Below are 15,059 nucleotides of genomic sequence, written 5' to 3' on the forward strand. Positions count from 1 at the left end.
GGCAGGTTTCTATGGACGCCCTGATGCCAATAATATGGTAAAAATGACAGTAGCCAAATGCATTTCCTGCTTAGTGTGACTCTTGCCTAGGTTACATAACGTGAGAGAACAACGAGCATCCTGTGCTATTCTGGTCAACCAACAAGATTGTAACAAAGGGTTTGCTGCAAACTCCTTGTTCTTTTTTTAATCTGTACAAACTCAGACCTCTTGGGTGCCATTTGGGGAGACTTGTTTTGGGCCAAGTAGAATTTGCATTTTCTCTCCAGGTGGCCATCCTCATTTTGGTTTTAATAAATTCTTTGTTCTCATACTCAGAGTGGTGGCTAGACTGGCTTTTTAGGTTGACACTCACTAGTGTCCGTGGACATAGTGAGGCCCCTGAGGGTTTGCCAATGGTGCACGCCCGTGAACTTAGATCACGTGCCTGGCTCACAGTTGCCAGGCAGTAGAGGCCTTCTGGATGAATTACAAATAAATCCAGGGTCAGGGGACATTCTTAATTCCCTGTCCTTCTGGGTCTTCCTTCAAACAGTAGAATCCTAAATGCCTTAAGGACATAAAGGATGCTTCCCCAAAGGCTCATGATCTGAGTTTTGGTCAGGCATCTCCAAAAATTGCTTCGGCTCTTCCTTCTGGGTTGGTCGGAGTGAAAATTTGTGGCAAAAGTTTACAGTAAGACAGGACTTGCTAATCTATCTCCAACAGACCTGGAGTTTGGGGGGATGTCTTTCAGGGCGAAATGTACATATGGGAAAAATTGGTCACACAGCCTCTGTCAGTAGGAGGCCAGCCAGTGGGGTGTGCTGAGGCTTAGTCTGGGGGAAAGAGGCATGTGGTGGCCCTTCCCGCAGTCACAGTGGAGGGGCAGCACCCATTTCAGACCAGTGGGGAGAGTCAGTGGCTGAAAGACTCAGGCCTCATACAGAGTCAGAGAAAGCCTTGGAAGAAATAGGTGTGCTCACAGCTCAACGACGGCCATTCTTGATTGAGGCATAGGCTTTATCAAACATGTGCAGATGCCTCATTTACTAGGCAGCTGCGTGGTGGGGGAAAGCATTCTCTGGAAAATGGGAGGAAGTGAAAAGGGGTGCTGGGGCAGCCACCATCCCTGGCCTTTCCCCACTGGGGATCAGCCGGGCTTACTTTGCAAAGCAGCCAATGCACTCTCCATTTTCCTGAGCTGCAAATGCACCTCCAGACTCCATCAAGGCTGTTTGCCTGGATCATAAACCCCAGGAAGTCCAGAGCCAGGGCTGCCGACCCTCCACTTGCCTCCTTGGAGCTGAGCACATGTGGGTCCCCAGATGCCCCTTCTTACTTTACCTGGCTCATCGGTCCCAGTTGGGGCAGACATAGTGGCTTCTTTCAAATTCCCTGATGCTTGTAGTTTGATCGCCATATCTGTGGTCTGAATCCTAGCCTGTGGGGGGACACAGAAATAGAACAGAGAGGAAACGGGCCTCCTGGGTGACTTTTCTCCTCCCTTGTACAGGGCCTGGTTCAGCTGGGGCCTCAAGGTGGGGCGAGCATCCTGTGGCAGGGAGATCACCTTGGTTGATACCCTAGGGGTTTCTTTTTTCTTTTCTTTTTTTTCCAGCAGAGCGGTGAAGGGAGGAAGAGTGTAGAGTCTAGTGTCCTGAACTGAGTCAATTTCTGCTGAGGAAGGAGCGCGCGGGCACCCTTCCAGGCTCTGTGGACCCCGTGGACAGCAGCTGGCCGTGGGACAGGGCTCTGCTGGCCTCCTGTGCTTTGATTGCCCTTGGTGAGTGAGGTGAGTCGACCTGGAGCCTTCTCAGAGCATGAGAAGGGCCCCTGCCCCATGTCTGTGGCTAGAGTAGCTGTCACTTTCCCTGCTCCCTGGGATCCCTGCTATTCCCCTCTGGGCAAGACAGGTCAGGCCTGAGCCAGCTTCAGGTCATGAGTGAAACCTGCTGATAGGACTGGGCTGGCTCACGGGTTGTGCCCTGGGGGGGGGGTACATTTCAGAGGCCTTTTGGAAGCCCCTATGCGGTTGCACAAACTGATTCTCCCGAACAGAACTGAACCGTACCTTGCACTCCTCTGTCACACCTCTGAGACTCTGGAAAGGCCGATCACCTTGTGAGAAGGGTCAGCATGGAGAGGCTCACTTAGCTTTAAGGCATGAGTGACCAACATTAGGTCCTTTCCTAAGAGCGGAGGAGATGTTTAGGGGAGCAGGACGTTTTGTGCTCCTAGGGAGAGGACCTAGGGCAGGGGATGCAAAGAGGGGCTGAGGAACCACCTCTGGCCAGTGTGGGGCAGGAGTCTATGACACAAAATCCAATACCTGGGCTGGAGTTGGTCACTTAGCACCTCACTTTCTGACGTTTGTACCAGTGTCAATGAGTGAAGGTCAGGAGACAATAGCTGGGAGGGCAGATGAGCTCTTGGGGCTCATGAGCTTGGTGGCCCCTGTTTTAGGTTCATGTGCTGTCTAGTCCTTGCCAACCTCCCTAGACCACGGCTGCCGTGACAACCCCACCCACTCCTCCTTGGGTATGACGTCTGTGGCCTCCAGCAGGGCCAACATCCTGAGTACGGGCTTTGTGCCAAATACAAAGGAAAGGAAGAGGATCAGGACAGTGCGTCAGGGGCTCAGGTCTGCTGGGGGCCGACGTGTGATGACTGCACGGAGTCCCCAGCAAGGGCCAAGTCAGCACCAAGGGCGCGGGCTCCATGCATGCTGCGGAGGTGGGGGGAGGGGCACTTAGCAGGCTCCAGGGGACGCAGTGAGTGGCAGTGAAGGGGACAGAGGCACGCCAGGCTGAGGAAGCAGGGGTGGTACTGAGTGCACTGAGGACCTGGCAGGGCTGAGGCTGGGAGGTGATGTGTCCTGTGCTTGGGAGCCAGTCCCAACCCTTTGCCCTGTGAGCCCTGAACAAGTCAAGAAACAGACTCACAAATTCCCAACAGGCATCCTGCTCAGGTTGGCTCTAGAAGGTGCATGGACCCGTGGCTGGGACTGTCCTGAGCTGAACTTGCTCTTTGTGGGCTTGCCTTGCCTGGCTCAGGCTCAGAAGTGCCCTCCCTGTGCGTCCCACCCCGATCTTGCTGGGTCCTGCAGCTCAGCAGGGCTTGAGGCAGGATGGGTAGGGAGGGAAGGGAAGAGGAGCCTCCTCTTGGGTCAGAGCGAATGGCCTACTCTTCAGAGGGTGGTGAGCGCTGGTGCTGGGTCCTGTCCTGGAGGAGTTTACTCTGAAGTGGTCACTTCACTGGGGACACTGTTAGCCTGCCCTTCCCTGGGACTCCCAGTGCACATCTACACAGGGTGACAGTGTGTGTGACTAAAGAAAACAGAGCTAGACAGTAGTTAAGAGTGGTAGAAACAGATTTCATTAGAAACTATTGCTTAGGGGAGAAGAGACCTGGGTATAGGTAGAGCCGAGCTGAATTCCAAACACAGCCTGGACAAGTGGGAGTGTACAGCCAGGGAGTAGGTGGGGGGCCGCGGAGGGGGAAATACCAAAAAGGAAACATGCAGTCGAGGTGGAGTTCTTGCTAAAATGTCCTGGCAGGATTCTTGCTAAAGGCAGGCCACGGTGCCCAGATGTGGAGAGTGGGGTAAAGAATTTGCCAGATATTGAGGTGGTCAGATTTTCAGGGTGGGGACTGAGTAGAATTCTCTCCAAGGCTGGGTGATGCTGGCCCTGCAGGAATGGCTTGGAAGCCCAAAGTGGAGACCTAGTCAAGAAGTGGGCTTGGTGTCTGACGGGAGTTTGGTCCAGGAGCGCGTCTGTGCATGCACATGTGTGAGTGTGTGAGTGTGTGTGTGAGTGTGAGTGTGTGAGTGTGTGTGTGTGTGTGAGTGTATGTGTGTGTGTGTGTGTGTGTGTGAGAGAGAGAGAGAGTGTGTGTGTGTGTGTGTGTGTGTAAGGGCGGGGAGAGTTTGGGGGTTTGGGGCTGGCCCACAGGGAGGAGAGAGCAGCTCCACGTCCACTTCCCCTACTTGCCTTTCTTCCGGCAGGGCTCTGGGGACTGCAGGCAGAGCTGGAGGACAGCAGCGTTTGTCCTAGGGAATGGCTCCTGCAGGCTAGCTTTTCCAGGGAAGGCAGGAGATCATTCTGGGGCTGTTCCTCCCAAGGTACTGAGCAGAATTAAATCTCTGAGCTCAGAATTTCCAGCAAGGACTTTGGGAAAGACTGCCTTGGGCCCTGGGAGGGCCACACACCCTCTTTGCACCTCAGTGTACTACAGGGACAATCACATAGCTCTGACTCGCTACAGGAAGAGCCTTGAGGAGACCCAGCCCAGCTCTGCCTCCTTCAGTCTGGGAACTGAGGATGGCAGGATGATCCTGATGGAGCTGGGAGAAATGGAGGTGAGGCCCACTGAGACTGGGAACAATGGGTTTGAAAGAGGAAATAGGAAAAGGCGTACAAGCTGAGACAGACGACCCATAGGAAAGGGACAACATATTTGTACAGGTGAGGTCAGGAGGAAGAGAGAGGCCTAGGCAGATAGGGAAATAGCCCCCCGAGCAACTTCCTTGGCAGCAGAGCACAAACAGCAGCTGCTGGGTTTTGCTGAGAAACTTACAAAAAGGTTATTTTTAAACTGGGACATACGTGACCTGGAGTCCACTGCCTTTCCAAAGAAGGAAAACGCCGGATCAATACTTTGACTGGACTAAAGGCTGAGTGAATGCCTCACGGACATGAGCGCTTACCCAGGCTTGGGCCAGGGGCTGACTTCCCCCAACCACAGATCCACAAAAGCCCCTGGACAAGAGTCCTTACTGGCAACCCTCTTGGGTCCCCCCCCAGAGGCGGCAGCTTTGCTTCATTTGCTTTATTAAATTCTTATATTTTGTGTTTACTGGCTGCTGTCTGTGAATCCCATTCTTTGAATTTGCAAGAAAAAAAAAATCTACTAGACTCCATGTTCCGTGCCACACAGGCACTATTAAAAAAAAAAGACACGCATGGCCAATGAGCAGGTGAGAAGTGCTCAACATCAGAAGTGATCCGAGAAATGCCTGCTAAATCCCCGAGACCCCCCCCCCCCACATTCACCATGGCCAACCTGGAAAAAGACTCACGAGGCCAAGTGAGCAGCCAGGGTTCAGTCACCATAGGGGCATTGAGAATAACCACTCTGACAAACTGACTGGTGTAACCTATTAAAATTAGACATGAGCAGAACCTGTGCCTCAGTAGTTCTACTCTGAGCTAAATGCTCAGCAAAATGCACACATTTAACATGCATAGCAGCACTGTACCTAATTGTCCCCAAATTGGAACCAACTTCCCTGTTCATCAACAGCAGAAAGGATTCATCTCTGGTGCTGCATTCATATAATTCAAGGCCCATTCTGCAACAAAGTACGGTCACACCCAACAATATGGGTGAAACTCACAAACCATCATTAAGCCTGAGAAACAATATGTTGTGTATTTTTTTTTTTTTTTTTTTGTGGTGCTGGGGATTGAACCCAGGGCCTTGTGCATGTGATGCAAGCTGAGCTATATCCTAGCATGTGGTGTGATTTTATTATGCAAAAGTCCAATGGCAGGCAAGACCAAGTTGTGATGTAGGAGGTAGGAGAGGGGTTAACCTGGGGTGGGGATAGAGGTTGGGGGGGCTCGGGAGAGCTCCAGGAGGCTGATGGGGTTGTGATTCCCAATCTGGGTGCCACTTGGTGAAAATCCTCGATCTGTTCTTTTAAAAATGTGTACACAGTTTCATGTGTATGTGTTCTGTTAGAGATGGGGGTGATTTTTCCCTGCCCTGGAATTGGGGTGGACCGTGACTTCCTATACTGATAGAAGGTGGTGAAAGTGATGAAGTGACACTTCACAGGCTAGATGAGGAAAAGTGACCCGGTGTTTTAAGAGAGTATGTCATAGAAATTTTGAGGTTCAATAAGGCCAACAGATCAGCAGACAATTGCCTTTACAAAAAATTGGTTGCTTACAGCCCCCAGGAGGAGAGGGCATGCCATGCCATGCTGGGTCACATGGGGAAGTACCAGGTGGTCAGGTGGCAGAGGGAGCAGAGGGAGAATGTGAGCAACAGTCATTTCTTGTGGTTTCCTGGGTAAGCAGGCTTAGGATTGGTTAGTTTGAATCATTTCAGCGGGCTCTGAGTTCATACCACGGGTGCTGTCCCTAGTTGTTGGGTACCTGGCCTAAAGGGCGAGAGTTTGAAAAAGGAAGTGGTTGATGGGAAGGGCCCTGAGTTTTGCTCTGGATGAGTGTGCTCATGGGCAAGTCGGACTAGCTCTAGGAATTGGCTGACCTGAGAGGGTTGGTCCCTTCACGGTCAGCAAGACCCAGAGATGTCAACATATCCAATGCAGAAAAGGTGGTTAATTTGTGCAACTTCCACCATTTTGGGGGGCCTCAAGTTGTAGGTAAGAAGTCTAATTATCTGCAGCTGCCGTGCGGAGAAAGCCCAGGTCTCGTGGACAGGCCGTGGGCAGCTGCTTTGGTTGTAGCCCCAGTGGAGCTTCCAGCCAGCCTTGTGCACCAACCACCTCACATGGGACTGAAGTCCACCCTGGACGATTCCAGCAACTCCCAGCTTCTGTCTTCTCACCTGAGATTCTCAACATGGGGGAGCCAGGAGGGCCATTCTCACTGTGCCCTCTCCAGCACCCAGGCCCACAAAACCCAAGAAGGCCATAAAATGTATCTTAAGCTACTATTTGGGGGGTGATTTGTTATATGGTGTTTTTGTCAGCTTTTTTGCTGCTGTGAGCTAAAGACCCAACAAGAACAGATTTAGAGAAGGAAAAGTTTATCTTGAGCTCATGGTTTTAGAGGTCTTAGTCAATAGACAGCTGTCTCCATTCTGTGGGGCCTGAGGTGAGACAGAACATCCTGGTGGAGGAAAGCAGCTAGGGACATGGCACCAGGAATGGGGTGGGGGACAGAAAGGGGGGAAGGGGAGGGGAAGAAGGAGGGGGAGGGGGAGAGGGAGAGAGAGCACTGCATTCAACAAGGCCAAAATATAAACCCCAAAGGCACACCCCCAGGGACCCCCTCCTCCAGCCACAACCCCCTGCCTCCAGTTAGTCAGGGGATTAATGCACTGATTGGGTTAAAACTCTCATACTCCAATCGTTTTCCATGGGCATGTTGCCCTGATAAAAGTATCCATTATCACTATTCCAGGGGCATAACTCTACAGGTACGATATTACACATTTTTTCTTTTCTTTTTCTTTCTTTCTTTTTTTTTTTTTTTTTTTTTTTTGTCTCTGCAGCGATCTCTGAGATGGCTTCAGACATGGCTGACCCAAGCAGTCTGCCCTACAGTGCCAACTCCTGCCTTCCTCACCTCCCACCCCGGGGGGCCAGTGTGGCGCTCTCTCTGTTCTACACAGTCCTCTTGGTCTTCAGCGCCCTGGGAAACATCCTTGTCCTTTGCCTTGCCTGTCAAAAGGACAAGAAGATCAACTCAACAGGTGTCTACTTGGTCCACCTGGCTGTGTCTGACCTCCTGTTCTCCTTGGCCCTACCAGGGAAGATCACCTATTACGTGCTGGACTTCAGCTGGCCGTTTGGGGATGGGCTTTGCAGGCTGACGGCGTTCATAATGTACTTGAACACCTATGGGGGGGTCTACCTCATGACCTGCGTGAGTGTAGACCGGTACCTGGCAGTGGTCTGTACCCATCAGAGCCAGCGGCTCCGCAGCACTGGTCGGGCCAAGCTCACCTGTGTGGCCGTCTGGGTCTTGGCACTTCTGCAGAATGTACCCTTGCTCCTGACCCCTATGGCCAAGCCCATGGCAGGCAAGCTGACCTGCATGGAGTATGTCAGCGTGGAGCCCATCCTTGGGCTGCCCGTCATGGTCCTAGCGGCCTGTGCTATAAGCTTCTGCATGCCGGTGGTGATCATACTGTTCTGTTATGTGAAGATCGCCTTGAAGCTATGCAGCACAGCCCGGGAGAACCCCCTGGCCAGCGAGAAGGGGCATCCCCGGAGGGCCTGCCTGCTCACGCTGGTGGTGCTAGTGGCTGTGGTCCTGTGCTTCAGCCCCTACCATCTCAACGTCATGCAGTTCATGGTGAGAGAGATGCTGGGACCGCCATCCTGTGCTGAGCAGAGGGCTTTCACGCTGGCTCTTCAGGTCACCGTGTCCTTCATGAATGTGAACTGTGGCATTGACCCCATCATTTATTTCTTTGCCTCTACACGTTACAGGAAATGGCTTCTTGGCATTTTGAAACTCAGAGCATCCTCTTCTTCCTCCTTCTCCTCCTCCTCCCCAGGAAGAGCATCCTCAGAAACACAGACTGGAGGCTCTGTCACCATATTGGAGAACCAAGTCTAACCTGAAACTGGCTGGATGACCTGTATAGAGCAGGTGCCAGCTCTTATAGGCCTGAAGCTTACACAAGTTTTTTTTTTTTTTAATGGTGGGGTGGGGGTAGGTAGACTCTTTAAAAAAATAATGCAAAATAAGAAATACAGGTTGAGTACTCCTTATTTGAAATGCTTGGGTCCAGAAGTGTTTCAGATTTTGGATTTTTTTTTTTGGAACATTTGCAGATACATGAAATATCTTGGAGATGGGACCCAAATCTAAACATAAAACTCATGTATGTTTCATATACAATTATATAGATAGCCTGAAGGTAGCTTTCTCCACCATTTTAAATAATTTTATGCATGAAATGAAGCTTCATGGTGTGAAATTTTCTACTTGTAGCATTGTATGGCACTCAAAAAGTTTCAGATTTTTGGAGCATTTTGGATTTCAGATTTTCAGATTAGTACAAATTAGTTCCAGGATCTTGGATGGGACCATAAGTGAGGTGCTCTGAAGCTTAAACTGCATCAGCCTGGGGAAGAATGTGCCTCTCATGCTCTCTAGGGACTGACAGCGGAGCTCCTAGACCTTTGACAACATACATGGCTTTTTTCTAAGAAAAGAGTGTTTCCATAGTAAACACAGGCAAGAGTGAAAGAATGGGCTGAGTTCTAGGTCAACAATGTAGAATGTTTCAGATTTGGGGAGGTGAAGTGTTATAAAGAGCAAAAGCATCTTCTGTCTCCCCCCAGAACTTCTAAACATTTGGAGCTAACATTTACTAAATGCCCAGGCTGTTCTGCAGAAGTCAGAGGAACAGGGAGGAGGTCCGAGGGGTGTCAGCGGGGCACCCCTGCAGAGGCCAGGGAGTGCAGCCCCTGGTAAAGGACCTTGTGATTTCTTTTGCATGGTTCAGCTGTGGTTCAAGGACAAAACCTCATGTATTGCTTACGTGACTGGGAACCACGTGGGGCAAAGGGAAGAAGCCATGGAAGCAGACGTAGTTGTTTCACATTTGTTTCGTGTGTGTCGGGCTGGACTCATCTATATATGTGTTGTTCCTGTTAGATCTTCTCAAACTTCATTGCAACCTCATGAGTCTAAAACAGTTCCCAGAGCATTTTTACTTGGTCAACTTTGCTTTTTGTATAATAAAGCTATGTTCCTCCCAGCCATGGTCAGTGCGGATGTCTATTTCAGCTCCAGGCCCCAGTCCTTCCTGTTCATTGCCAGCATGGACGTCCCCTCTCCTGGACAGCCCCTCACTTGCCCTTCTGTCCCTCCAATGCTCAGGGTTCCAACAGGGTCCTCTGTGAGTCTTCCAGTCAGTGTCACCCTGGAATTCCCTTCTGGTCCTGGAAGTCTGTTCTGTGCATCTTGAAGTTTTGGACCACATTTTAGACAATTAAGTCTCTTTCATGTGCTTTTTTTTTTTTAAAGAGAGAGTGAGAGAGAGAGAGAGAGAGAGAATTTTTAATATTTATTTTTTTTAGTTCTCGGCGGACACAACATCTTTGTTGGTATGTGGTGCTGAGAATCGAACCCGGGCCGCACGCATGCCAGGCGAGCGCGCTACCGCTTGAGCCACATCCCCAGCCCCTCTTTCATGTGCTTTTGAGTGGACAATGTCTCATCCTGTGATGTTGTGATATGAGAAATAGATGCTTGGCTTTTTCCCTGGTGCCTGGCACAGAGTTCCTGAAGTCCCTGGAATCCAGGGTGACAGAGGAACATCTTTTGTTATTCCAGCCTCGTCCCTGAGATGATACTGATGAGGTGACCCTTGCCCGGACCTTGAGGGTGGAGGCTGGTTGCTGGAGGACCGAGCCCTGTGATTGGAGGATTGGAACTATCAGTCCTAGCAGTTGACCTTCACGGTGCAGGGGCAGTAGGGGTTGGGCGGAGCCAGAGATTGAGTTCAGTCACTAGTGGCCAGTGATTTCATCAACCATGCCTATTGGTGCTGGTGTGTCCCCCAAAGGCTCATTGTTCAAGGCTTGGTCCCTCAGGCAACAATGTTCAGAGGTGGGGTTTGGGGAAGTCACTGGATCATGAGGGCTCTGACCTCATTGTGGGTTAATCCACGGATGAATTGATAGCTGCGTGGATTATTGGGACTCGATGGAAACTGTATGAGGTGGGGACATTCAAGGGAGTGGGTCCTTGGGGGCATTCCCTTGGGGACAATATCATGTCCTTGGCCCCTTTCTCTTCTCTCTGTGCTTTTCAAGCAGCTCTGTTCCACCACTTTCTTCTGCCATCACGTTCTGCCTCATCACAGGCCCAAAGCAATGGAGCCCGCTGACCATGGACCGAAACCTCTGAAACTGTGAGCCACAATAAACCTTTCCTCTGCTAAATCGATCCTCTCAGGTATTTTTGTCACAGTGATGACAAACTTACTAACATCCCTGTGTAACGGGACCTCCATGAAAGCCCCTTCAGAATTATCTGAACAGACTTAGAAAGAGCAGGTACCTGCTGAGGGTCTCTGGTGTTGGACTTTGGACATGGGGAAGGGTTCTGCTTCAACCGGAAGGGAGCAGCTTCGGGACAAAGGAAAAGGTGAAGGTGGACTGGAGGAAGCATGGAGAGAGTGGCAGAGAGGAAGGTGTCATGCAATCGGGCCCCACTTGCCCCCCAGAATATCACCAGAGGGCCTGGATGGGCCAGAGACAGAGTCTCACAACAGCACCAAGCAGCCTCGCTGTTAACCACGCTCAGACCCTCGCCACCTGGGTTTTCCTCCGTTCTTCCACCACAGGTGTGGTCTCTGATCTTGATGGCCTACTGAGATTTACCAGTGACATCAATCACCGCCACCCCCGTCCCCATGGCCAGCTCCTGAAGATCTGAGTAGATCTGAGCAGAAGAGAGGATAGAGCTTTCCAAACAACAATTGCACCGAAGTTAAGCAAGCACACAAGACTTTACTCAAGACCATTGCTCTGGGGGACAGAGGCCAGAGCTCGACCAGAATGACACAAAGGGCTGGAAGGTTTTTAAGGGCTAAGGTGAGTTAGTGGGAAAGTCCTGAAGGGTAAACAGTGGGAGTCAGAAGGTCATCTGGGTTTGCTAGTTGGCTTTCTCTAAAGGTGAAATAAACACTCATATCTTTATAGTGGGAGGAAGTTTTGGAACTTGGGGCAGTGTGCCCACCCTCCCTCAGGGACTGAGAGTTGGGGGTGTGATCTTCCCTGATAACTGCATTTCAAAGAGGTGCCCACTGTCCTTGAGAAAGTCTTTGTTGGGTTGTAGAGGATCTACAAGCCAAAGACAGAATTTACAATAGCAGGTTTTCTAAAGTAAATGCACCAAGAGAGAGAAGGTCGGGGCCTAGAGTCAGGAAGAAGCCTGTTGAAAGCTTAGTCAGGTGAGCCAGAGGGGAGGCCCATTGTGGTCAGGAACTCTGGACATAGCCAGTGTTTGTTGGCACCTACAGGATGCTCAGTCCTGCAGTAGGTTCAGGTGGTACTGCCAATCTGCCAGTGACAGCTGCTCTCCCATTCACTAGTGTTTTCAATTTTCCAGGCCCTGGACGAAGCCATTCATGGGAATGATCTTTTTGTATTTCTCAGGATAATTCACATGGGTACCACTGTTACTGCCACTCAACAGGTTAGGAAATGGGAATACCCTCGAGTGCCACCGGGAGTAGGCAGCAGAGCTGGGGCTCAAATCCAGTCCTGTCTGACAACTAAGCCCATGTTCAAATTCACATTGGCCACTAATAGGTAGTGTGAGCAGGCCCCAGCTCATGAAGACATTGGTGTGACCCATGGAGGGTCCTAGAGCCCGAGGCTTTGTGGGGCTGGTTCTGTGACAGCCTGCCCAACACAGTAGTCATTTGGGTAAGCTTTGGAACAAAGCTTCTCTAACTTGTCTATGCACAGGTACACATCACCTGGGTGGTTGGTAAAAGGCAGATTCTTCTAGATCTGGGTGGGGCCTGAGAGTCTGCATTTTTCTTTTTTTAAAAATTTATTAATATTTATTTTTTAATTGTACACAATACCTTTATTTTGTTTATTATTTTTATGTGGTGAGGAGGATAGAACCCAGGGCCTTGCACTTACTAGGCAAGTGCTCCACCACTGAGCCCCAGCCCCAGCCAGAGAGTCTGCATTTCTAACAAGCTTCCAGGGGATGCTGATCCTGCTGGCTGAGGGGCTGTGCTCTGAGCTCCAAGGTTTCAGAAGACACGAAGTTCAGATCTGCTGGGCTGTTTCCTTCCCTGCTTCATTCCCACACCAATCATGGTGCCTCGAGTTTGCCTGCACATTGGAATCATCTGGGGAAATTTTTAAAATCCTGATGCCTGTTGGGATCCCATCTCCAGAGATTCTGACTTAGTTGGTCTGTGGTGTGCCCAGGGCATTGGGGTTTTTCAGAGGTCTCCAGTGATTCTGATGTCTGACCCGTTTTGAGAGTCAGGGTCCAAAGGATAGAAGAGATTTGAGAGACATCTTGAAGGGGAAACCACAAGAGGACACCTTTATATATAATATATAAAATCTACATATAAAAATTGAGGAACAATGGTTTGGGGTGGGGACAAAGCAATGAAGGAAACAAACCCCATTAGCTATAAATTCCAGCTGGACACTCGGGCAGGACTGATGTTTCTTTAGGGATCATCTGTCTTTGCTCTGAAGGCCTTCAGTTGATAAGACCAGGCCCATCCTTCACCCCAGTTATGGAGAGTATTCTGCTTCACTGAAGTCTACCAGTTTAAATGGAACTGCAAACCAGACAAATGAATAAAGAATCCCTTCATTATGACATTTGCTCTAATGTTAGACCCGCTGGGCACCATGGCTGGCCAAGTTGACACATGAAGTGAACCATCAAGGTCAAATATTTATGGTAACCCAGTCCGAGGTGGGCTTGGGAGAATGTCAGCTTGGTTTTGTAGAACAGGAAGTGGGGAGGTACTGCGATCACTGAGGTGGCTGGCGTAGGGCAGGGAGGTTCCCCTCACCACTGTTCACCTTCATCGTCCCCAAATGACCCAAGTCAATGAGTTGTCCACAGACTTCTTGGAAAAAAAGTCGCCTTCCGGTTAAATTGCTTTGTTTGTTTTGCGGATGATGCTAATCTGACCATGACAGGGCACAGAGCAACCCAAACTGGCCATTCACGCGTGAAAAGCCACACCCTCTTATTGGCAAGGGGCCCAGAGGCCTGGGTAGGTGGGACACCGAGTGAGGTGCCTATAGTTACCATTCGAGTCCCACCAATTCCTCTGTGAGTGAGGAGGACGTGCTCAGAGACCCACTCTGCTCTCAGAAGCTTGCACCTGGAAAGGGCAGGGGCCGCCCGAACCTCAAGGGTGCCAGAATCGGGACTGGCCCCACCATAACGTATCTCAGTCCCTGCTTCAGGCTTGTGCACCTTCTCGTGGCTGGAGTGGGGCTCTTGGTCCATGCAGAAGCTCCCGGGGTAGGCCTCCTGGCAGGCAGACATCCCCCCACCCAGGGCGTGAGGTCTTGGTTGGGCTGACATGGCTTGACACCCTGCCCCCTTGGCGAAGGTGTCCATGTTGACAGTGGGCAGGTCTGACCCAGCCACTCCCAGGACCTGCAGGGACCTGGGCACATGGGCCCTGCCCCTCCTTGGATCCCCTGTCAGTGTGGGGTCTTCATCCCCATTGTCTCCGCTGAGCTGCTCCTGGGAGAAGATGCGCAGGTCCAGGGCTCTTCTCCTGGCCAGCCTCTGATCTGTCACCCACGGTCTTGGATCCTAGAGCTGCTAGGTAACACAGCAGCATAAACTCGGTGGCTCTCGACGACAACAGAAACTTAGGACTTACCGTCTCACAGTTCTGGGAGCCACAAATCTGAACTCGAGGTTCGGGCAGGGCTGTGAGGGAGAGCTTGCTCCAGGCCTCCCCCTGGCTTGGGGGGCTTGCTGTCCACCTTGGCCGTTCCTAAGCTTGCAGCCCTGTCCCCCCCCCCCCCCAGTCCCCACCTCTGTCACCATCTGGTCTACCCCTGTGAGCACATGTCTTCACAGGACCATCACATCTTCTCATAAAGACATCAGACCTCTTGGGTCAGGCCTACACTAAGGAGCTTGTCTTTACCTGATTACAACGGCAAAGATCCTCGTTTTAGTTAAGGTCACCCTCTCAGGAACCAGGGCTAAAGACCATCAACTCCTTCTGAGGGACCCATTTCAACCATAACACTCTCCATTTTTGAACACCCCTCTTTCCAGAACTTTCTCTTTCTGAGTCTCACCTGATCCCTGATCCCTCTCTGGCTCTCAGCCCCACACTGCAGCTGAGCCCACTGCAAAGATGAGGAGCGGGCATCTATTATCATTATTATTTTTTGATGCTGGGTATTGAACCTAAGGGTGCTTTACCACTGAGCTGCACAGCCAGTTCTTTATTTTATTTTTAAAATTTTGAGAGACAGGGTGTTGCTAACTTGTAGAGGCTGGCTTCAAACTTGTAATCCTCCTGCCACAGGCTCCTGAATCACTGGGCTTATGGGCATGCGTTGCCATGCCCAGCAAAAGGGCTCTACTTTAAACACTAAGTGACTGATCCAGCATCCCATTCATGGAACACCCAACAACTTAAGTTACCAACAAATATACTTCTTATGGTAACTTTGAAATAAATATTTGTTTTTAGAGTTCTATCCTTTTGAGAAAAATAACAGGTGAATGATTAATGACAATATTTGTTAATTAATGACAATATTAATGACAATAATATTGATACATTAATATTCTTTTTTTTTTTTTTTTGGTACCGGGGATTGAACT

At 50.5% G+C, this 15,059-nt stretch overlaps 1 protein-coding gene across 2 annotated transcripts in view; it reads left to right on the forward strand.

Moving 5' to 3' along the window:
• LOC308645674 (G-protein coupled receptor 183-like) overlaps positions 1 to 9,433 on the forward strand; it is a 31,956-nt gene extending 22,523 nt beyond the window's left edge. The window contains exons 2-3 of one of the 2 annotated variants that reach the window (XM_081287985.1): positions 1,604 to 1,774; positions 7,231 to 9,433. In XM_081287985.1, the coding sequence (XP_081144111.1) occupies positions 7,242 to 8,303 (1,062 nt within the window). In that variant the 5' untranslated portion in view covers positions 1,604 to 1,774; positions 7,231 to 7,241 and the 3' untranslated portion in view covers positions 8,304 to 9,433. The remainder of the gene's footprint in view (positions 1 to 1,603; positions 1,775 to 7,230) is intronic. The other variant, XM_081287986.1, reaches the window with a different exon arrangement.
• Positions 9,434 to 15,059: the final 5,626 nt, after the last annotated feature.

Source organism: Spermophilus citellus (genome assembly GCF_964194105.1).
Source record: "Spermophilus citellus genome assembly, chromosome: 1".
Taxonomy (NCBI): Eukaryota; Metazoa; Chordata; class Mammalia; order Rodentia; family Sciuridae; genus Spermophilus; species Spermophilus citellus.